The sequence below is a fragment of the Gekko japonicus genome, unplaced genomic scaffold (assembly GCF_001447785.1).
Source record: "Gekko japonicus isolate JY-2015 unplaced genomic scaffold, Gekko_japonicus_V1.1 scaffold1912, whole genome shotgun sequence".
Taxonomy (NCBI): domain Eukaryota; kingdom Metazoa; phylum Chordata; class Lepidosauria; order Squamata; family Gekkonidae; genus Gekko; species Gekko japonicus.
The window spans coordinates 35,623-59,317 of record NW_015176510.1 but is presented as its reverse complement, the minus strand read 5'-3'; the positions used below and the strand labels follow the sequence as shown (position 1 = coordinate 59,317).

Sequence of the window (23,695 nt, the reverse complement as noted above, 5' to 3'; positions counted from 1 at the left end):
AAGTTCAAAATAAACATAATGTTTTATTTAACTTAGAGTAGAAAATTCAGGTGAAATCAGGGGTAGGATGTATTAGGTGAACTGATAATAAAACTGAAGTAACTTTATAATCACATGAAGTCCAGATAATTTGTTGCCAACAAGTAAGTGTTTCTGCTATTCAGAAAAGTCTTTTGCAACTTTGAGAAGAGAGGCATAGGTTTCTGAGTTTCACTGACTGTTAAAGTCTGGAAGGCAGGAACATACACCCAAGTTCCCCAAATATATATACACAGATCAGGGATCACTCCTTTTTAAAGAGCTATCCTCCTTTTCACTGGGCAGGGATTATTTCTCTTAACTAGAAGCATTATTTTTCTTTCTTTTTGGTTTGAATGGGGATTCTCTCTGATCCTCTCACTCCTTTTGCCTCCTTCTCAGTCCACAATCAGTGCTTAACTGTCTCTTCTTCAACTGTCAGTTCCCAACTGTCATTCCTTAAGCGACTCTCTAGACAGAATTCTATTCGAACAGCCTGTCACTCATGTTTTGGCCTGTCTCTCTTTTTATTGGTGCAAGGTTCTCCCACTGCAGGTATTCCATCCATAGAAATAATCATGTGGGAGCAGGAATAAAACTTCAGCACTGTGTCTTGCTACTCTTTTGAGATTAGTACAAACTAAAATAGCAAAAATTATCATTTGGGTAGTTGAATGTCCATGATAGGGTACCTCTCAGGTTTAAGGGGAAAGTCTGATATGGACATAGCCAACATATAAGCAGTCTGCAGTCCTTTTTTCTGCTTCTGTGTTGACTGTGTTTACCATCACCCCCACAAATACCTAGTGGAAAATTTTTTCAAGACAATGAGGGACAATAGATGGCTGAGCACAAAGGTGTCTTTTTTGAGGAGTCAATAACCTGCAGTACTTCAGTGTAATTTAAAATTATTTTAAGAGGCCTTGGGCCTTACTGCAGACAGTAGATGATCATGTGTAACTTTTATTCAGAAGAGTTTTTACAGAGTGATGCTGTGGACTGTCACTAAGTAGGAAGCGACCCCGCAGGGAGGGTGGGGTATAAATTAAATAAATAAAACGTTGTGTATGTTTTTTGGGTGGGATATCCCCTATATATCCTTTAAAAAACTAGCTGGATTTTTAAGGGGGGTTGAGGAACAACCAGTGATGCAATTCTCCATGGGAAATGTAGGACTTTGCTTGGCTAGGTGTGAAGTCCCCCCACACACAATGTCAAGACAAGGTTGAAAAAGGAGCTGTCAGTATTGGAAGAGGATGCTGTAGTCTGATCATTGGTAGAGATTCTGTGACATTTTTAAATGTGACACTGTCTTCCTTGCTCCCTGTGAGAGCTTTGCAAGAGCCCTTTTGACCAGACCATTTGAAAACGTACATAAAAGCAACCACAGAAATATGTGAACTAGAACGAGTAGTGTAGGGTAGGTTTATTCCATCTAAATATGGACATATATACTGCCTAGGCTACAGAACAACTATTTGGCTTTTTATGTTCTAAGAAATATCTCTTGCACACAATTTTTAAAAGTTTAGACATTTTTGTGGTCCCATTGTGTGAAAGGTGTAAATAAATGTTAATAAAACGTTTACAAAATATGAAGTAAATAGATTTTTAAGACTTTCCTATACATTGTTCTGCTCCTGACCTGGATAGCCCAGGCTAGCCTGATCTTGTCATTTCCTGGAAGCTAAGCAGGGTTGGCCCCGGTCAGTATTTGGGTGCTCCTCAGAGGCAGGCCAATGGCAAGCTATCTCTCAATGTCTCTTGCCTTGAAAACTATCTCTGGGGTCACAATAATGTTGTTCTGCCTCCCTCTAGAGGGCCATGTAGGTATTTTAAACAGTCCCCCAATCTGGATAGCCATTATTTTGGAGATTTAAGAAGTCATTTATCCAAAGGATTATATTACTAATACCATGAAAAATAAATCAAATGTGGCCCCTATCCAGAAGACATCTTTACATTACATGGGTCTTAAGGAAGGTTAAAATATAAATTGGTCTGGAAGGTGGAGTTGTTGTGGTTTGGAGAATAAATGTAAAGAGCCATATTGTATATCCATAGAAGTCTGGGGTGATATGTTGTTTTTTTCTTCCTTTGGGGAAGCAGAGGTGGCCTGTCAATTGAATTCTTTAATTGACCCTTAATTAACCAATTATCAGGAATTTAGAAAATCATGCCTTTGTTATCTTTTATGTGATGTGGATTTGATGTAGATTTTTGGCTTTGAGACCGTGAGAGATAATAAATTAGTGTTTAAGTTGCTACAGACGTCAGTTTTTTTTCATGCTATGAATTAACAAAGATGTCTTCCTGGGACCTAATTTATTTGCAATTTTTAAAAAAGTCCTCGAATTCCTTTCAGACACAAATAATGGACCTCTCTGCCTAATATGCTATGAGCCTGATACAAAGTATGCCGGTAAAACTATCAAACATTATGCTTTGTACTTTTAGCACAAGAAAATAAATTTACACAGATCAGATACTACTCTGGCTATCAATGGGGTGGGAGATGTTGCAGCCAGATAGCCCTCCCTTTTAGTGTGTGATGGCTCACTCTTTATGACTTGGAAATAGTAATTGAGAAGAAGAACTCAGATAATAAAAACAGAAAGTCTCTAACAAGTATGTAGGGGGGCATTTCAGTAAAAAATTTGAAGAGAAGTAATGTTTCAGCAAGAAAGTTTCGAACAGTAGCATGTTTGTAGGTGCCCAGGAGGAAGACCCAACATGCACCTATTTCTTGCACTCTTTTAAGGATAAAAGATCAAATTATGCTAGTCTTCGTCTTATAAAAATAGTTTATTTATTTATTTATTTATTGGATTTGTATCCTGCCCTCCACACATAGCAGGCTCAGATACAGTGAACAATATAGAATATGCAAAGAAAAACAATTAAAAACCTTAATAAAATGCAACAACAGTACTATGATAAAGATTCTGGTCAAAGCCTCCCAGATGCAATCTATTTTGGTTTGGTAATCTAGATAGTGATACAGATCCGACCCACTCAGGGGGAGGCCCAATAGAAAAGGGGGGACTCCCGCTGCCCTAACAAAAAGTCTGGTGAAAGAACTGTGTCTTTCAGGTCCTGCGGAACTGTAAAAGGTCCCGCAGGGCCTTGGTCTCATATGGGAGCTCATTCCATCAGGTAGGGGCCAGGGCTGAAAAAAACCTGGCCCTAGTCAAGGCAAGATGGACGCCCCGGGGCCGGGAACCACCAGAAGATGTTGGTTGGCAGATCATAAAGCCCTACGGGCTCATCGATGGTTAGGCTAAGCCTTCATCAACTAAGCTGTCATATTTTAATAGGCTAAGCCTTCATATTTTGAATGGCCCCACTATCGGAGACTATCCTGGTGAGTTCACATTTATGGCAGGTTCAAGTTCTAGCACTATAGACTATATGTTAGTCAGTGGGAACTTATTACCTTTTTGTGGAAAATCTCCAAGTATTTACCCTATTTGGAAGGTGATCTTCTCCCTCTTCTGCTACAAATGATTCCACCATCTCATCAGACCTACCTCAGGACCCGACTTATTATTCATGTCTCACCAACAGAACAAGTGGGCTGTCAAGCTAAATGGTCCTCCCAGGTAGATCAAAGGTTGAAGAAGGCCTTGGCTAAAGAGAATCTACAGATGTGCCAGTCAGCCCTTATGGTAACCAACCCAAGTTGGGATCCCTTGTTCAGAGACTGAAACCTTTTTTGGTATGTGATGCTGGCTTATGTGCTAAGAGAGCAGTAAGATTTTCAAAGCCATGGTTTGACAAGGACTGTATTGAAACCAAAAAAAGCTCTCATCTCTGTATTCCATATATCTATAAAATGCATCTGGAAATGGCAGCTCACCTATCTCTTCTTGCTCAAAAGAAATCTTACAAGCAACTGGTTGCTCGCAAAAAGAAAGATGAAATGAGGGCTACATGGAAGCATCTTGGTGGATGATTTCAAGCCATGCATTTAAGGACTCGTCCCCCTTGGACTCCCTCATCTCGTCAGACACCTGGGAAACATATTTCCAGAAGATGTACAAGGACTCTTCTTATGACAGAGGACTTGCCTAAATGGCCCCTGGTATCCACAGGAGAGGTTAAATCACTTATTGGCCAATTCAGAAGGGGAAAAGCTCCTTGGTGCAGATTGTATTCCTCCATAGCTCCTGAGAAACAACATAGAGTGGTGGGCTCCACTTTTGGCATAACTTTTTACTTACATTGACTCTTCTGGCCATATCCCTAAGGACTTGGGCCTGGCTATTATAGTTCTGTTTTTCAAGAGGGGGAGTAGGGATGATCCCACTAATTATAGGCCAATATGTCTGTTCAGTATTATTAGCAAATTAGCAAAAATGCTCCAGACATTTACTGGATAAATTTAAGAGCTGGCTAGAGCAGGAAGATCTAATTGTAGAAGAGCAAGCTGGCTTTAGGGGAGGAAGAGCCACTATAGACTTTTGCCTGATCTTACAGCATCTAATTAAAAAAAATATTAATCTAAAAGCTCAGTTTCACTCTATGCTACTTTCATAGGTTTGAAAGCAACCTTTGACTCCATTTCTAGGACTAAATTATGGATGAAAATAGAAGTAACATCAATAGATCGCAGGCTTCTTTACTTACGTATTACCACCCTCAAAGTTAGATGCAATAGGCAATGGCATCTCACGAATCCAATTAAAACCTTAAAGGGAGTCAAACAAGGTTGTATTCTGGCTCCATTGCTCTTCATTTTCTATATCAATAACATGGTCAGATATTTAAGTGACTTAGATTTCTACCCTCCTAAGCTAATGTTATTGTACACAGATGACACTTCAATCTTATCAAGGTCTTCAGTAGGACTTAAAAGAATACTAAGGGTGTTTGCCCAATATTGTAGCAAGGACAATTTAGTAATATATTTCCCAAAACCCCCCCCCCCCAAAAAAAGAAATTATGACATTTGGTAGGAGACCTAAAACCTGGGTATGGAGCATAAATGGTCATAAGATAGAGCAAGACCATAAACAGCCATAAGATAGAGCTTTAAGTATTTAGGGGTTGTATATTGCATGTCTCTGGCTCAAGGAAAGCCCATTGTAACTATGTAGCCAATTCTGGACAAAAATCTGCTCATAATATAATTAAATTTTTACAAACAAAAGGTGGTCAATATATTCTAGCTGCTCTTAAACCATTTAAAGCTAAAACATCGGCTCAACTTTCATATGGGGCCATGATTAGGCACCATCTTCTTGTTTTACACCTCCGGACTGGGTACTCTCGAAATTCCTGAGAGCAGCCCTTCAACTACCCCGCTGCATTTCAAATGTAAATTGCATTTGGAGACAGGCATGGTAAAAGTTGAGGTTAGGGTGTACCTTGCCTCCATTAACCTTTGGCTAAAGCTAAATTTCAGTCATCAAGGCTTAACTCCCTTGATTCTTCGGGAAAGTTATCTATCTACATGGCTAAAGGCAGTTAGGATCAAGCTGATGAGTTTGGACTTTTCCCCTCACTGTCTTTTGGAGCGGAAGAAGCACGTTTTAAAGCAAAGAGTGATGGATATTGAGCAGTAGGCAGATTTAGAGAGGTTGCCAACTTTCCAATCCTTGGAAAGCTCTAGATACCTAGTTTCCGGATCTTTTTATCTCTCTGTACAGGTTTTTGCCCACCCAAGCCAGTCCAGGAATGGGAGGGAATCCTGTACTGTTCAGTACATTAAACAACAAACCACGAGATGGTCTATACCTCCTCAGGTTTCCAGAACAACTTGCCACCAGAACCTCTTTTCTCTAGTCCCTGCCTTTCCTAAGGAAGAGATTCCAAACCCTTAGTTGGCATCTGGGACAAAACACATTAGCAACTCAATATAGAGATGCACACTCTTACCAAGGTAGCATGTGTGGGGAGCATTAGGCTACAAGATCTAGGCTTGGAATGCAAGTTACAACATCAGAGACCCATTAGAAATAAGAATAATTTTTATTCAGTACAGAGCATCGCAAAACAGACTATATAAGAGATTACTGAAAACAAGAAAAACCTATCTTTAACGACACATTAAAGATATTCAAAGTTACCAGTCAAGTGTCCATATTCCAAGAGTGTCCAAGGTATACAGTCCAATTAGACACCAAGGGATTTTGAAGAGAAATCCCATCCTTGCATCCATGTGCTCCAGTTCACAAAGCAACTCTTTGTCTCTCACGAGGCAGCATTTCCAGGTGCAATAAAACAGACAGTGACAAGAAGGGAGAGCTGAGAGCATAGAGCTCCCTCTCATAGGAATCAATCAATTATAGCCCAATTCCATTCATAATCAGCTGTGGCCATCAGCCAATAACTAGTGGGCATGGGTGTGCCCAATTGTTGGTTGCCATAGCTGCAACACACGAATGGCTAGAAGTTTGGAGGCCCCTCCTGCAGTCAGGTGATCCAAACTCCATAGCTTCGTCATTGTATACATGGCGTTGGATGTGTGGGGGGAGCCAGGAGCCATCAGGTCTGGATCTTCCACTTAGAGGTGTGATAGAATGTGTGGTTATATGGTATGGCTATTGAGGTAGTTCAGGCCATTTGGTCTGCCCTGGACCATTTGACCTGCAACAGGAAACAGAGACAGCATGGTATCAAAAGACATCACAGGAGAAGGCATGTGGATATAGAACCAGAAAGCAATTTTTCTATACACTCTCCCAGTTGGAAATTTTCAGTCACAGGGAGGCATTTTCTCTGGCTAGATGTCAAGCACTCCCTTCTGCAGTTTTGGATGGGTGATACAAAAAGGTTCCAAAGGCAGAAAGGCTATGTCCCTGTGGTTCAGGTGAGATCAAAACTATGGAACACGTCCTACTTCATTGCCCCTTATATCAAGAGGTTCGTTCTAGATTTATCGTTCCCTTACTTAGTAGGTATCTCAGTCGATCAGTCTGTATGCTAGAATATTGCTTATAGACAAAAATCCACTGGTTTTAGCACAGAACTATGAAGTTTTGTGTGACAGCTTGTAAAATTTGCCAGGTACTGATAGCTTAAAGTTTTATGCATACGTATTGTAGAATTTTAATTATTTTATCTATTACTTTAACATACACTTCCCTTTGAATTATAAGCTAATTTATGTGCAGGAACTAAGTTTTCTCTTATTCATTGTGATGTTTGGAAACTTTGCTAAGTTCTTGCGCTGATATAGGACTGTACTAATGAAGACTTTGACTCTGAAACAGTAGCATGAGCTATTGACACAGAGTTCTTATAGAGATTTAACATGATCAGGTTTGGGTGCTGTAGGACCTGGGGGTTTCAGGTGACCACACAAAACAATGTTCCTGCAGAAGTTTAAATATACTACTTTGCCAGCTCATCACCATTTGATACTGATCCATACCTGTCTGTTTAAATAATTACCCATTTTTTATTTTAAAAGAGTATTAAGGATACAAAAAAGGAAGGTGGGAAATAGAAAAAAGGATAGTACAAAATATTTAAATTTATCTGGGACATCCATATTAAACATATTGTATAAAAACAAAGATAATTTTTTCTCCCGACTCATTCATTGTCATTTTTAACAAGGCATTTGTAATTACAATTACCTTGAGAAGGCAGAGAAATAATAAGGAAAAATAATAAACAACATATATTTTAGATCTATCCCGATTTGTATTTATATTATACTAGGAAAAATGCCTGTTGTGGAACTGAAGACAATGGGGTGCTAGCCTGGCCACGGGTGTGGGTCAACGTCTCCATCTGCCCCCCCCCATGGCGAAGCTGGCTGTCCTGCCCTGCACGGGCGAGGCTCCGGCGGGCCAAGGTGCCTGGCCCAACTCGGGGAAGCAGCCCGCACTCCCCCTCGCAGGGTCGAGTCCTCAGCGGGTAAGGTGCCTGGGGTGGCCGCTCCCGCCACCACCCCCAGTTGAGCGAGGCCCCAGTGGGGCAAGGGGACCCGGCTCATCCGTCTCCCTGCAGTGGGTGGCTGCGGGCCCGCGTCTCCTTCCCAGCCCTCTCTCCTCTGCCCTCCTGCCACGCAGTCGTGGCTCCAGTGGGCAAATCCGCCTGGCCTCGTCTGTCCCCCCGGCACCCCCACCCGATTAAGGCGGCGGCGGGGGAAGCCAGCCAGAGTTGCCCCTCTCCCTGCAATGGGTGTGAGCCGGGCGCAGGGCACCATCCACTTCCTGCACCCCCCACCTCGGGGAAGCAGTCCACACTCCCCCTCAGCGGGTCAAGGCACCTAGGTTGGCCACTCTCGCCGCCACCCCCGGCCAAGCGGGGCCCCAGTGGGGCAAGCGGACCAGGCTCGTCCCGCTCCCTGCGGCTCAGGCGGGTGGCTGCAGGCCCACATCTCCTTTTACAAACCCCTCTCCTCAGCCCTCCCTCCATGCGCTCAAGGCCCTGGCAGGCCAAGCCAGCCGACCTCGTCTGTCCCTGCCACGGGGTGACGGGACAGGCTGGGCCCAGCTCCCCGGCCGGCCTGAGGCGCAGTTGCATGTTGTCATCTCCCCTCATCCACAGACCGCACGGGGGAGGCGTGAGGGAACGGGCCACCCCTGGTGCCTTTCCAGGCGGCTGGGTCGAGCTAGCGCATGTCTGCCTGGGCCTCCTCTTGGCTGGTGGTGGCTCCTGGCTGGTGGCGGCTCAGCAGCGGTGGCATGGCCCCGTCTGGGGCCTGCAGGACGAGTGAGGGTGTCTGGCCAGTGGAGCACCCAGGCCGGGCTGCAGCTCGAAGGAAACTGAGGGCAAGAGGGTGCATCAGAGGACATTGCTGTAGCTCTAGAACTTGGGTAAATTTGTTAGTTTTTAAGGGACTGTGAGAAGCTTTGCCTTTTTAATTCTGGTATGTTTATGATGGGGGTCCAAATGCTGGGCAAAAAGAGAGACTTGGATCTCCCCCCCCCAAAAAAAAGTGAAAACGCTGGATTCAAATAGAAAATCATATCATTGCCACACTGAAAAAAATAGAATCTAAAGCTCCCACTGAAGTAGAACATTCACTTTCATCTTGAAAACCATAAAGCATAATTTAGGCATGTGACCAAACATTCTCATGACAAGTTGAAATGGAGTCACACAGCACCAAGCTGTAGTAAGCTCTTTGAGTGTATTAAAAAGCAATCCACTGGAGTATGCAAACCTCCAAAAAGAGGTTTTGTTATCCCAAAGTTAGTACTTCAGGAACCATTTTGTGCAATGTATTTGTAATGTGGGAACTGAGACTTGTGGTTCCATATTAACTGTACACCCAAGAGGGTAGCCACATGTGTATGATACTAGGTTGAAACTGCATCATTATAGTGTAATCAGAAAATCCCAATGAAATCAGCATTAATGTTATGTTTTTATTCTGTGTTTTAAGCCTGTTAGGAAAGGTGAGAGCAACTATTTTCCTTGGAAAAATGTCTTATGCAATGAAATGGCAGCTTGCTTCTTCATAAATTGGTGGTACTATTACTAAATATTACTATTACTATAAATTGGTGGTTTTTTTCAACAGTATATGAGGAATTCTATGTCATACACTCTATTCCTATTCCTCCTTTTTTCAGGACCCCAGAAGCAAGCACAAGTTCAAAATCCACACATATGGAAGCCCAACATTTTGTGACCATTGTGGGTCATTACTTTATGGACTTATACATCAAGGAATGAAATGTGACAGTAAGTACGTTTTTCAAATGTTCTTAAAACAAACTCCTAAAATCAATAAAAACCATTAGTCAATGGCCTTCCTTGTGGCAGTAAAATATTTTCACTTACTATTAATTACAGGCATGATTTTTCATTTCAAATCGATCTAATTTCGTAGTGTAAATTAATGGTGCCCTTTCTAGCACAGCATTTGCTATAGAAATATGTCAGTGGAAACTTACTGGAAAACAGAACAACCATATCAAATCAGCAGTTGCGCTTGAAACATTGTGGTAAAACCCATACCATTTTTAAAAAATGCACTAAATATAATTTTTGGGCTCCCTATAGTCTTCTGTATTTCCTGATTAGACATTGTTCCATTTTTATTACTTCTCAGCTTTATTTTGATCACATCCAAACATGTTACCATGGGCATCAGGACACTGTGTCATGTTGTCATGTGGCATGGTATGACGTGAAGGTAATACGGCAGAGCAACCATAAGGGATTATATTTGGCAGTCCACAAAAGCATGAAGTGTTATACAGTGAGCACCCCAAGCAGTATTACAGAATCTGTAAATGCAGAGTCTTTCGTGTCCCCAGCTCTTAGGAGGGGGGAGAGGTCAGCCCAGACTGTATCCTGCACACCAGTCATACACAAGTTTTGGCTAAATGTGGAATAAAATGGCCACAGCTATATTGGTTACAGCTGTAAGAAGCATTGGCACAGCATGGGCCCCCCAGATTCACACCATTGGCTGACCTGGTGCCAGTCGATGTACCCATCTCCCCCAGCCAGATGGCTTGGGTGGGAGAACCATGGGATGACAAGTTGCTGGGAGTCCACACAGGCGATCGCACCTAAGTGGTCTCCCCTGCCATCTGAGCATGAGGGGGATGCTGGTAGTCTCAGAGCTGGCCTGCTCACATAAAGCCCTCATGCCAAGACCCCTTAAGGTGATCCTCATATTCAGGAAAGCGGCACACATGCCAGTTTCCTAAAACAGATCCGGCCCCATGCTGATACCACCACAAGAGCCAGGCAGCGTCCCCCTGCCCGGCTCCCAGCAACGCTCTTACAGCTGTAGCCAAGCCAAATCTCCATGCCCCATGGAGACAGATGCACGCCATCAGGCCTGAAGAGGGCCTCCAACCGATAATGGCCAGATGCTGTATCCAGAGGCCCCCATGTTCTCCATAGTCCTACCCAACTTGTCAGTCACTGTTTGCCCTGCAACATCCACCTTTCCCGGGCAGATGGCCCCTCGCCAAGAATGCCACTCCATCCAGCTCAACCAAATGAAATTGCTCAACCTATGGTCCATGCTAAGAGTGCCTCACTAGCCAATCTGACCAAACCATGGCCGTAGTCCAAGTGATCCAACCAAATCATGACCGTAGTCCAGCTGATCCAACCAAAGCATGGGCATAGCCCAGCCGATTCAACCAAAGCATGCTATGCTCTACCCTTAGTGAGCTCAGCTGACCAAAGCATTGCCAACCCATACTATCCTCAACTGCACCTCCACCTGATGAGGCAAGTTGATGCCCAACGCCTGACCAAAGCATGGCCTCAGTCGGGTGCTCTACTCAGAGACCAAACCATGATCAAGCCATAGTATTCTCAACTGAGCCACTGCCTGATGCACCAAGTCGATGCCTGCGTGGTTCCCCATGCCCGGTGACCAGTGATGCTCCTGCGCTGCTACCCTAGAACTGAACCAGGCATAGTTAACAATCAGCAGCTATGTCATGCATGGGCTGATGAAAGACCTGCACGCCTCGGAATGCCATCTCCAGTGGCCCTAATGCATGGATGAGAATCCCTAGAGCTTACAATGCTAACATCGCAGGTCATTTCCAACTTGAGCTGCATCCTTGAAATGGAATAAGACATTGTTAACAATCAACAGCACCCCAAACCATTCAGGAGGCCAGACAAAGAACGGAGACCTGGGAGAGCAGCAGGCTCCCTCCCACTGGAAGACCCCTCCCCTGGACCCAACTCAGACCTTGCTATAGGTCCTTTGGGGAGGGGGGGACCAATTTTTCCCAACACTCCTGCAGCCCAGCCCCCTCCCAGCTGCCTCTGTAGCTTCCCCCTGCCTTCTCTGATATGCAGAAGTATAAAACACTGGGTATAATAGATGTATGTTCAAGGTAAATCAATTTTGCACTTTTTATTTTTTCTATACTGATATATATATATTTTTCTATACTGATATATTTTCTATACTGATATATATATATATATATATATATATATCAGTATAGAAAATATGCTGCTATCTGAAGAGGTTTTGTGCTCACAAAGAGAAATTATTGCACCTTATGTCCTGCGGTGGCTCAAGTGGTTAAGACGCTGAACTGCAGGCTGTGGAAGGTCAGTAGTTCAGTGGTTCAAGACCCGGGTGCCGCAAGACAGGGTGAGCTCCTGTCTCTAGTTCCAGCTCCTGCCAACCTAGCAGTTCGAAAGCAAGAAATTGCAAGTAGATAAATAGGGACCACTTCGGTGGGAAGGTAACAGCGTTCCGTGCGCCTTGGTGTTTAGTCATGCCGGCCACATGACCACGGAAACGTCTTCGGACAGCGCTGGCTCTTCGGCTTTGTAACGGAGATGAGCACCGCAACCCTAGAGTCGGATTCGACTGGCTTTCGAGCAAGGGAACCTTTACCTTTACCTTTATGTCCTTTATATACATCACAGTCCTTGAAAAAGATTGTGTTCGAAATGGGTAAATTACTAGAGTCCCATGGGACTAGTGATTGTGATACTGACAAGGTGCTGTCTGAATATTTGAACAGAATGTAAACCTGCACTTTGATGTTTTGTTTGGGTGAAATCTATTTTTGATAATATTTGTACTTTTCCTAAGTAGAGGCTTCAGGTGGGGGGGTAGGAGATGGAGAGCTGAAGTCACAGGGACAGATAACGGTAGGTTGTTGGTTGGCTGGGAAGGAGATAGGATTGCTAACTCCAGGTTGGGAAATTCCTAAAGATTTGAGGGGTGGAGCCTGGAGAGAGTGGTGTTTGAGGAGGAGTGGGACCTCAGACAGGTACAATGCCATAGACTCCATCCTCCAAACCAGCCATTTCCTCCTGGGGGATCATTGCTGCCAATTTCCAGGTGAGGGCTCGATATCACTCAGAATTAAAACTGCTCTCCAGATGGTAGAGATCAGTTCCCCTGGAGAAAACAGCTGCTTTGCAGGGTGGACTTTGTATCATTATACCCTACTGAGGTCGCTTCCCCTCCTGCTTGGGTCCCCACTGAGGAGGAGAAACACTGTACTTTTCCTAGGTAGAGGCTCCAGGTGTGTGTGGGGGAGATGGAAAGCTGAAGTCAGAGGGGCAGATAAAGGTAGGTTGATAGTTGGCTGGGAAGGAGATAGGGTTGCCACCTCCAATCTGGGAAATTCCTGGAGTTTTGAGGGGTAAAGCCTAGAGAGGGTGGAGTTTGTGGTGGGTTGGGACTTCAGATAATTACAATGCCATAGACCTCACCCTCCAAACCAGCCGTTTTCTCCTGGGGAACCATTGTTGCCAGTTTCCAGGTGAGGGATGGAGATCACTCAGAATTACAACTGTTCTCCAGATGGCAGAGATCAGTTCCCCTGGAGAAAATGGCATCATTATACCTTGCTGAGGTGGCCCTCCCATAGCCAGTGTGATGTAGCAGTTAGCACTTCAGAGCAGCGTCTGTCAGATCCAGATTCTTCCTGTGAAAGCTGATTGGGTGATTCAGACCACTCACAGACATTCAGCCTAACGCACCTCACAGGGTTGTTGTGCAAATCAAAAAGGGGAGAGGAGAATGATGTGAGCTGCTTTGGTCCCCACTTTGGATAAAGACTGTACTTTTTCTAGGTAATTGCTGCAGACAGAGTGGGGGAGATGGAAAGCTGAAGTCAGAGGGGCAGATAATGGTAGGGTGATGGTTGGCTGGGAAGGAGATAAGGTTGCCACTCCCGAGTTAGAAAATTCCTGGAGATTTGCGTGGTAGAGCCTGGAGAGAGTTGGGTTTGAGGAGGGGTGGGTCCTCAGACAGGTACAATGCCATAGACTCTGCCCTCCAGACCAGCCATTTCCTCCTGGGGAACCATTGTTGCCAATCTCCAGCGGAAGGCTGGAGATCACTCAGAATTACAATTGCTCTTCAGATGGCAGAGATCAGTTCCCTTGGATAAAACGGTAAGCTCTGGGTCATTATACCCTGCTGAGGTCACTGCAGCAAATTGACACTGAGTGCTCAGGGCCAGGGCCTCTTTTCAGAGCTCGTTTTATTTATTTCCACAACGAGCCTTATTCCTAGTATATACAGTAATAACATTGAGTAACAGGGCTGTTTGGTTCACATTTTGATTAGTTAACATTTGTATGCACATCACTGCATTATAATTATTAAGTGATTATTTTTTCACGTACATGTGAGCTACTATCTAATGAGCTTTCTGTGCAGTGTACAATTTTAGTCTCATCGTCTTTTACCTCCATCCCTTTTGTTAGTGTTGGCATTGTCAATTGGATTGTTTTATTTCCTGTTTCCCCTCTCCTCTCTGAGAATCTCCTGTTCCATGATTTATTAGTTTAAATTTTATCATAATTTACACTTAGATGTCAGCTGCTACCTAACAATCTTTCTGTACTCTGGAGAATTTTAGTCTCTTCTATGTCACAAGTGTTGACATTGTCAATTGTGCTCCTCTTGCTATTATGTCATTTTTTCTTGTCCTGTTTTTCTTGTATTTTCTGAGAATCTCCTACACAATTCTTTATCAATTTTTATACTAATTTGCATGGAATTATGGTCTTCAATCCAGAAATTCCATTTCATCTTCTGTTGCCACTAGAGTCTTTCCTATTGGCTTTGCCAAGTGGGGTTTTTCTTTGGTTCTGAGTCAGACTACATCTTGCACAGGGGTATAAATGAAGTAAATAATAAATTTGAATTTCTTCTCTGATGTCTTCTTTTTAAACAGAAAGCAACAGAAGTTTCAAGTTTCAACAAAGGTGTGGGTAGAAAGGGCTACTTAATGCTTTCATTTGGGCAGGCTTTTTTTTTTTTTTGCACAAAATAATTTCCTACCAGTTTGTTTTTTGGCATTCATGTGCAAATAGTCAGGCGTAGAAAGTTTTTTGTATAGCTAATGAATAAAAACTATTTGCATATGGGTTCTGTGGACTGTGAGCTCACAGGTTTTTCACAGTCACCTAAAGAGATGTCAGATGGATGGACCTGCCCCTTGCCATAAGTAGCAATGGGATGTTACTGCATTCCTTGAGATCTCAGCCATTGCCAATACAACAGATTCTTATTTGTTTCTTTTCTGATCTGCAGCCTGTGATATGAATGTTCACAAACAATGTGTGATAAATGTCCCAAGTCTTTGTGGCATGGATCACACAGAAAAAAGAGGGAGGATCTATTTGAAGGCTGAAGTTACTGCTGACAAGCTAGAAGTCACAGGTAAGAAAGCTGCCTAGAAGCAGCAAGCCTCATTAGGGCATATTCTTGGCTTTGTAATACAGTTGTTTCAGTTTCATTTGTATTAAATAACTTATATCAGTTCAGATGGTATATGTGGCAAAGGCAAGCCTAAACATAGCACATGTATGTTAATTACTAGGTAAACACAGTACAGAAGTATAATATTGACTGTGACCAACATCATTTTACTTGATACTTTAATATCTTTTCATGTGTTTCAGTCTTATTGGTTAAAAGCATAAGAAATGAAGATCAGACATAGAATAATCCTGCACCCCCACCTGTCAGACAACCGTTTCACCCTTCAACTGTGTCTAATATTTACTGTTTATTAGGATAGGAGGATTTGCAGAACAACTTTCAGGATAATTGTTCACAACAAAAAGCAAATTTAGGAAAGAGCAGCAATGTACCCCTACCCCTGATTTATTGGGTTTTCATTGTACTTTAGTTTCCTTAGTATTAATGGATTTTACCCATCCTTTTTTTGCTTTGTGAAGACTATTCTGGTGATTCTTCTGAAGTTTATGAGTCAATTTTAACCAAAAAAATCAAAGCTAGATTAAGTCCAGGGCTGTTTTTTGCCCTCGGAGTATCATTCCTGTATTGTATGTGTAATATGTAATACTGCATTACTTGTAATATATTACAGTTTCTCATATGAAAATGTGAAGAAATACTTGGCCTCAGAATGTACGAGAGCTGATATGTGTTGCTTGCAACCTAATTGAAAACAACCATGTTTCAGATGCTCTTATGCAAAAGAAAGCTGCAAGTTAACTAGGAAAAAAATAGGTATGAGCAGGTTCACTAGGGTCTGCAAAGCACTAATAATGTTGCGGAATATCATTTCTACTTTCCTCTTGCAATGTAGAGATAAGTATTCAGACCTCATTCTGTTGCTTAATGTTGGGGGGGAAGTCAATCCCAATTAAGTGGAAATGGATAGAAAGATTTAAAGGTCTATTTAATATAGTCAAACTGACTGTGTTGTTACAGTCAACAAATATTTTGTGTTTAAATATGTGGATGATTCAGGGTATAGAATCAAGGAACAATGTTTAATAGCACTGGCTTAGATACTGCAGACTGCAGCAGAAAAGCACTAGTTTTCTGGGATCTTCTCCCCCCCCCCCCAAAAAAAACCCCACTTATGATCCTGGAAAAGTTTATTTCTGGGGTCAAGGAAACTTATGTGTCCTAATCAACGTATTGGTTTAGTGGCTAAGTAGGGAGGGAGAAGGGAATGAGATTGCCCTTTTCCTTCTTGCATGAGCAGAGCTCTGTTTATGGAAGAGAAAGAAGGGAGCAATTTGGCCCCCTTCCCATTCCACAGTACTACTGCCTAGCCATTAGCATATGCATCTCCCTCAGTCCTGGGAATAAACTTTCCCAGGATTAGAAACAGTTCCAGGATGGGAGATCCCATGATCTTTACATGCATGGATTGTGGAATACAATCCATCTAGAAATTGATAATATATTTGTGAGGCTCCTCCCTCTCCAGCACTGCCCCTTGGCCCTCAGCTGTCATGACGTATTAACTCGCTGGGGTCTCCCCAGGAAGGAAAGAGGGGGGAGAGTTGCATCACCCAAGTCCACCATCCCATTCCTAGAGCATTGCCCTTGTCTAGGCAGTACAATGCTTTCTCTCTCTCATCCCTGGCCTGGTTACGGAGCACCTGTTTATGCTTCCTCCCTCCTCCTGCCAATCAGTCACAGCCCCACCTCTCTGGCCATGCCCCTGTGGCTTGAGCCATTATATGGACCAGTGACTGGAGCACTACTCCCCCCAGTCTCCTGCCCAGTCTTTGTGGCTGTCCCTCTTTGTCTCACTCTCCAGTTCCTGGGAGGCATTTAGTCAGGCTCTCCCAGCTTGGCTCCACCCAGGTTCTTGCACTGCTGGGTCCCACTTGTCTTCCACCCAGGCTGGGCTTCTGCTGACCACCTCCATGCTTGTTGGCTGGTTTGGTGGCCTCTGAGGCTCACTCTTCCCCAGCATCGTCTTTGTTGTCCCAGGACCAGGAGATGATGTAATCAGTTGGCACCTGAAGCTCTGGAGCCCAGGAGGGGGGTGGCAAGGCCCATGTACAATTGCTGCAGCTACCTGATGCCCAGGGTCCTTTCCTGGGTATCTTGGCTGAGTTGACAGTGGCTGTATGAGAGAGGTAGGTGGGTCCTGCCAAGTCCCTGCAGCATTGTGGAAGTCCCCAAGTTAGTAGTAGGTGCCTCAGCCGAGGATGGGTCAGGCACTGGCCTCAGATAACATTGTTCAGGGAAAAATATTAAGTTAATTTTTTTTTCTTGTATCTGTGTAGTCCCACAAGGGTTACTGTGCATGCTTAGGCCTGCCACAGAGAGATTTTGAAGCTCAGAAACTCTAGAGGGCACTTTCCCCTGTTCCTCCATGTTGCTTTCCTGCCTTTTCCAGCATAAAAGGAGGGGACAGAGTGCCGTTCCCTAAGTTATCTCTCTGCCACTGTGGAGAAAGGTTCCTCCTTGCTGAAGCTCTGTGTGGAAGAACCTTTGGACCTTTTTGTTGCTCTGGCAAGCTCAACTATAGTAATTACAAGGAAGACATTACAGTGAACAGCTTTGCATAAAATATGGCCTCAACAGTGCTCTTCAAGAAATACATGTCTTGCGCGTAAAAATCCCCCACACAGACGACCATACTTATATCTTTGTGAAGAGCATAATGTCTTGAGGCGTGCAGTATGTAGACAATTAACTTCCAAGGCTACACATGACAAAGCCTTGAGCCTATAAGACTCTGTATGGGGAAAAACCCCATGTCTGGCGCTGCTCCCAATAGACAGATGTTTACTCGAGGCATTTCTTCATAGAAAAGGAGGAGGAAGGATAAGACTGATGCTTGAACTGACAATTCTAAACAAAGTTCTTGATAATAAAAATTTCAGAATGTTATCCACCTCGGATGTCCTTTCTCTACTAGGTCTGGGCATATGGTTTGTAAGCTTAGACCTATTAGATGCCTACTTCAACTTAAGAATCAGACCAGACTGTCAAAAGTACCTCTGTTTTCAATATGGCAGTTTTCCTGCATTACATAGTCCTGCCATTCGGTTTAGCTATAGTGCCAGAGTGTTCATCAAGGTAGTACTCATAGTAATAGTCTACCTGTGCAAATTAGGGTGCAAAATCCAATCCTACCTATACAACTGGGTAATAGTGGCAGACTCCAAGCCAAAACTACAATCAAATGACCTTTTAATCCTGAACATTTTAAATGAACCCAAATTATAAGTCACTTTCCAAAAATCCAGGCTAGAATCCATTCAAAGGCTGGCCTTCATAGGAGCAATACTAAACTACTCTCTAGCCAAGGATTTTCCACCCCTGGACAGAAACCTAGTCATTCATCTAGGGGCACTCCATTGCAGACACCTACGGCTCCATACTGTCATCTTCTGGGGCTGATGGCATCCACCACAGCCATACTCCCATACACTCAGCTGCAGATGAGCCCCCTGCAACTAGTTTCTCAAGGTTTTCAATGCCCATTGACACCTGCAGTACAGAAAATTAAACACAGCAGGACACAATATCTGTTCCCTGTCTTGGTGGACTGTCACTCAAATCCTCTCAGGGGTCCCATTCCACTTCCCCTTATCAGAGGTCACCCTCACAACAGATGCTTCACTGTCAGATTGAGGCACTCACGTAGGCTCCTTTTCAGTCATTGGCATGTAGTACACTGGTGAGAGATCATGTCATATAAACACCCTGGAAATCAAGGCCCAGGGGAGGCCACAGTATGCCTGTCACTGCCTCCCCGGGGCCCGCGCCGGAGCGCTGCAGCCCAGGGGAGGCCAGAGGATCAGATAATTCCCAACAGCGTAGAGTCTTCTCTTTGGCCAGATTTAACATCATGTCATCAGCAGTTCTATATGGCAGATTTCAAAAGGTCGCCTACTCTGCTATACTTTGCCTGTGTAAATTAAAATGTATTGAAACAATCTCGCATGTCCTCTTTTATTGCCCTTTTTTATGCAAACATTTGTTTTAAGTATCTTGGCCCCTGTTCTTGAAAATAAGATGGGATTGTCTGATCATAATAAGGTCCAATATATTTTGAATGATGTTTTTCCTGGCATAACTGAGAAGGTTGTTTCATTTCTTCAATGTGCCATTAATATCCATCAATATAAGACACAGTGATGAACCATTTTTATGTAGATTAAGTTTTACTGCTGATTACGGACCTATTTAGGTTACCAGGCAGGACAGTGTTACATTACATTCCTCCTGAGGGGAATGGAATGTAAGATTATTGTCCCACAAGCACCGGTCATCCATTTTGATCTTCATTTAGGGAGATCTCATGGAGTCACAAGATGAGCCCTTGATTAAGGAGTGTGCAGTTTCTCATGGAGACCTGTCTGTTTCATTATGAAATGACATTTCATTGCACATAATTCATATCATGATTCTCTGGTTTAGTTCATGCTGGAGTCCGTCATAAACTTTAAATGCATATGTCCTTAGAAGTATAAGGAGCCATGAGGGATAACACTACATTATAGTTCAGTCAGTTTTTAATAAACAATATACTTGTGATGGCACTTGGTAAACCTGGCTATTGTGTATATAGGGATGGATTTCCTTCTTTTTCTCTGTATTCAGCAAAGCTGATATTTGTAGTCTGACAGTGTTTCTTTCTCTTTTTGTAATCAGCAGGTTGGTTTATTGAGTAGCAGAGCAGTTGTTTTTAGAGAGAATTTTGCCCTATTTCCTTTGCTTCCTAAATTTGTGGTATTTTCTCAGATACAGATACAGGAAAAAGAGAAGATGGCATTTTATAATTATATGTAGCTTTACTGAGTTGGAATCTCTCTCTTGTATTTTAATTTCTTAAAATTTCTGTTTTTTAGTCATCATATTCTTTAATCATCAGATAGGAAAGCAGGTGTGAAATTTGGAACCTAATTGATGAAAATAAATTAAGTTGGATTAATTTGCATCCTAAAGTGTTTTCCTAATATTGCTTCTTTTGTTGCACTTCTGACTTTAATAGTTTTTACTCACACTTTTATTTTAGTTCTGATATATACTTCTTGATTTGGTTTGTAAAGAGAAGCTCCTATTTCAAAGAAATAGGTGGTCTAGCTTTGGTTACTCAATTTGAGCTGTTCTTTTTATCACTTATAAAATATTGATATCTAGTGACCTCTGATCATCTCATGCCTTGAGAACCCTATGATGAGAGCTGGAAAAGATCCTTAAATGTGAAGATGTGCCACTAGCAACCAAGATCAAGATAATTTATAAGATAGTATTCCCTATTACTATGTAGAGGTTTGGAAGTTGGATAATGAAGAAAGCCGATAGGAAGAAAGTTGATTCATTTGAAATGTGGAGTTGGAGGACAGTTTTACAGATAATGTGGGTGGCCGAAAAGACAAATAAGTTGGTTCTAGATCAAAACAAGCCTGAACTCTCCCTAGAAGCTAAATTGACCAAACTGAGGCTATTGTACTTAGGTCACATTATGAGAAGACAAGAGTCACTAGAAAAAAACCAATAATGCTAGGAAAAGCTGAAGGCAGCAAAAAAAGAGGAAGACCAACATGAAATGGATTGACTTAATCAAGGAAGCCACGGCCCTCAGTTTGCAAGGCCTGAGCAAGTCTGTTGCCAATAGGACATTTTGGAGGGCATTAATTCAAAGGGTTGCCATAAATCAGAAGTGACTTGGCAGCATTTAACACACACAGTCATTGTTCACATGGCTTTTCTTGAATCTGTTTTTCTTTGTGGGGCACTTAAAGTAAAATGTTCTGTGTATTATTTACTCAGATTCTAACCCTTAAACTGTTAGATAGACTGGGATGAATGATGTATGCAGAGATTAACTCTAGGTAATTAACTCAATAACAGTGTTTTTTCTGCTACTGTATGACTTGTGTGCCACAATAAAGACTGACTGGCTGACATAAAGTAAAACCTTGTGATTTGTTGGTCTTCAGCAAGTTTCTTATTTGGTCATCATTTACTTTTATTTAGTTCTCTTGTTCAGAGTCAATATTGGCATCTTTTATATTGTATTTTATTTTCAGATTCTGTCTTAATTTTGAAATGCCATTTCCCTTTTAATCTGCATTTTACTGACTTCCACTTGGAGCTAAAAGTGAGGGTTGGTGAATGTGAAAATAATGCTCCTTTTCTTCTAGTTATTTTTGTGGCCTTTTTTGCTGATCCTAGCACTTCATGCTACATAGTGAGGAATTCTGTAGGAGGCTGAATCAGACTTCTGCTTGCTTTTAAAAATGTTCTGCCATGCAAATCATCATAATCTAACTTTGTCAGATGTCCTAAGGCAAGAGGAGGTAGTTATGTTGGGACTGTAATATTCATGTTGATAGGAATGCAATAGAAAATGGGCATAGTGTCACACAACCTTGACTTTTGAGTAGATGATTGCCTCTCCCCCTTCTGCTTGCCTCTGCTGCTTGTATTTCATCCTCCCCCATCTGCTACTGTAGCTGTGCAACATGCTTGTTCTCTCCTGTTCCTAATGATGTACCATCTCTTCAGAACTGAGAGTGGGGGAAGTCTATAGAGAGGAGCAGGGTCTTCTACTATCATACTACATGTTTAAGAAGGTGCAGATTATAGAAGCACTGCAGTTGGGATCCGTGGAGAGACCAAAAAAAGACTGTGATGAATTTGTTGAATATCAAAATAGATGCTTCCCCCCCAAAAAAAATGTTTTACAGTATATATACAATCCAACCCTGATGGACTAAATATATAGAAGATTGTTGTTGTTGTTGTTGTTGTTGTTATTATTATTATTATTATGCAGTGTGTGTGTAATATAGCCAGGAAATCGCAAGATTGTCTGACATCCAGAAGTTCTAGCTATTTTAGCATTATGCACCACTAGGTGGCGAGCTAAACTTGTTTTTAAATCAAAAGACATTTCAGAGGTGGTTTGCCATTGCCTTCCTCTGCATCACACTTCTGGTATTCCTTGGAGGTTGTCTATCCAAATACTAGATGGGGCTAGCCTTGCTTAGCTTTCAAGATCTGATGAGATCGGGCTATCCAGGTCAGGGCTCATATACAGCTATAACCTACCAATCACACAAAAAATGTTTTAACTGTCAGTCAAGCCCAAAGGTGGGGGACCAACTTTGCCATTCTCTTACATTTTTATCTGGAATCACTATCTGTAAGTTAATTGTTGGCAGCAAGCTAGCAGTAGCTGATGTTCATTTGGTTTGACTTTTGTTCTCCTCTTCCTGTAGGTATTTAGCCTGAGCAGGGCCAGAAATGCATGTCTTTGCATGGAAGCTAAGGGGCAAGAACAAAAGCGCTCTTGGCCCTTGGCTGTTAACCTGGAGTTTGCAGTCTAACACCTGAGATATATCAGCTTAGCCAACCTGGACAAGCCCAGATTTATGTGTGTTTTCTTTGGTTTTATATTTGGTTTTGGTTGTTCGGGTTTTTTGGTAATTTTCTAGTTTCTCCTTTTTTTCTATGGCATGTTGGGTCTTTCTGGGGAGAAAAGTGGCCTGAAATACTTAAGGCAAAGAAGATCCCACTCTGGATCTGGCAGCCCCGCCGCTATCAGGGAGCATGAGGGTCAAGGAGAAACAGGGCACCGTACTGAGGATAAGGGAAATGTGCCCTCAGAAGGGACCTCTTCCCCCAGCTGGTGAGCGGGTATCCTTTCGCACCAAGGAACCATCCCTGGGCAGGGTGGGAGGGGGGCTCTTGGTAGTTGGTGATTCGATCCTTAGGCCGGTAGACAGCTGGGTGGTGAACCCGCGTACTGACCGTATGGTGACTTGCCTGCCTGGTGCGAAGGTAGCGGACATTACGCGTGTTTTAGATAGGCTGGTAGATAGTGCTGGGGAGGAGCCAGTGGTCGTGGTGCATGTCAGCACCAACAATGTGGGGAAATGCAGTCCTGAGGTCCTGGATGAGAAATTTAGGCTGCTGGGCAGGAAACTTAGGTCCAGGACCTCCAAGGTAGCTTTCTCAGAAGTGCTACCTGTTCCACACGCAGGACTGGAGAGACAGGCACAGATCAGGAGTCTCAATGCGTGGATGAGACGATGGTGTAGGGGGGAAGGTTTCAAGTTTGTTAGGCACTGGGATGCTTTTTGGAACAAGAGGGAGCTGTACAGGCAAGACGGTCTCCACTTGTCCCGAGAAGGAACTAGGCCGCTGGCGCTTAAAATCAAAAAGGTGGCAGAGCAGTTTTTAAACTGAATATTGGGGGGAAGCCGACAGGAGATGAAAAGTCTCTCGTTCGGGTTGGCTCATCTCAGAGAGATGAGGGGGTACCTGTTGCTTTCCTACAGGGAGGTGGATTGAAATTGTTCACTGAGACCATGGCTTAGTGACATGGACTGCCTGACAAGGTCTCGAGATAGCAAGAGGAAGGTTGCAGGCTTAACTTGTATGGGAAATTATAGCTGTTTCTATACAAATGCTAGAAGTGTCCGAGGTAAAATCGGGGAGTTGGAGTGCTTGGTGTTGGAGGGGAAAATAGACATTGTGGGTATTTCAGAAACTTGGTGGGATGAGGAA

General features: G+C 43.1%; 1 protein-coding gene across 1 annotated transcript in view; it reads left to right on the top strand.

Moving 5' to 3' along the window:
* LOC107123983 (protein kinase C alpha type-like) overlaps positions 1 to 23,695 on the top strand; it is a gene marked incomplete at its 3' end in the record, with an annotated part of 233,819 nt that overhangs the window by 181,766 nt on the left and 28,358 nt on the right. Inside the window, exons 4-5 of the mRNA XM_015427353.1 lie at positions 9,555 to 9,666; positions 14,981 to 15,109. Of these exons, the coding sequence (XP_015282839.1) occupies positions 9,555 to 9,666; positions 14,981 to 15,109 (241 nt within the window). The remainder of the gene's footprint in view (positions 1 to 9,554; positions 9,667 to 14,980; positions 15,110 to 23,695) is intronic.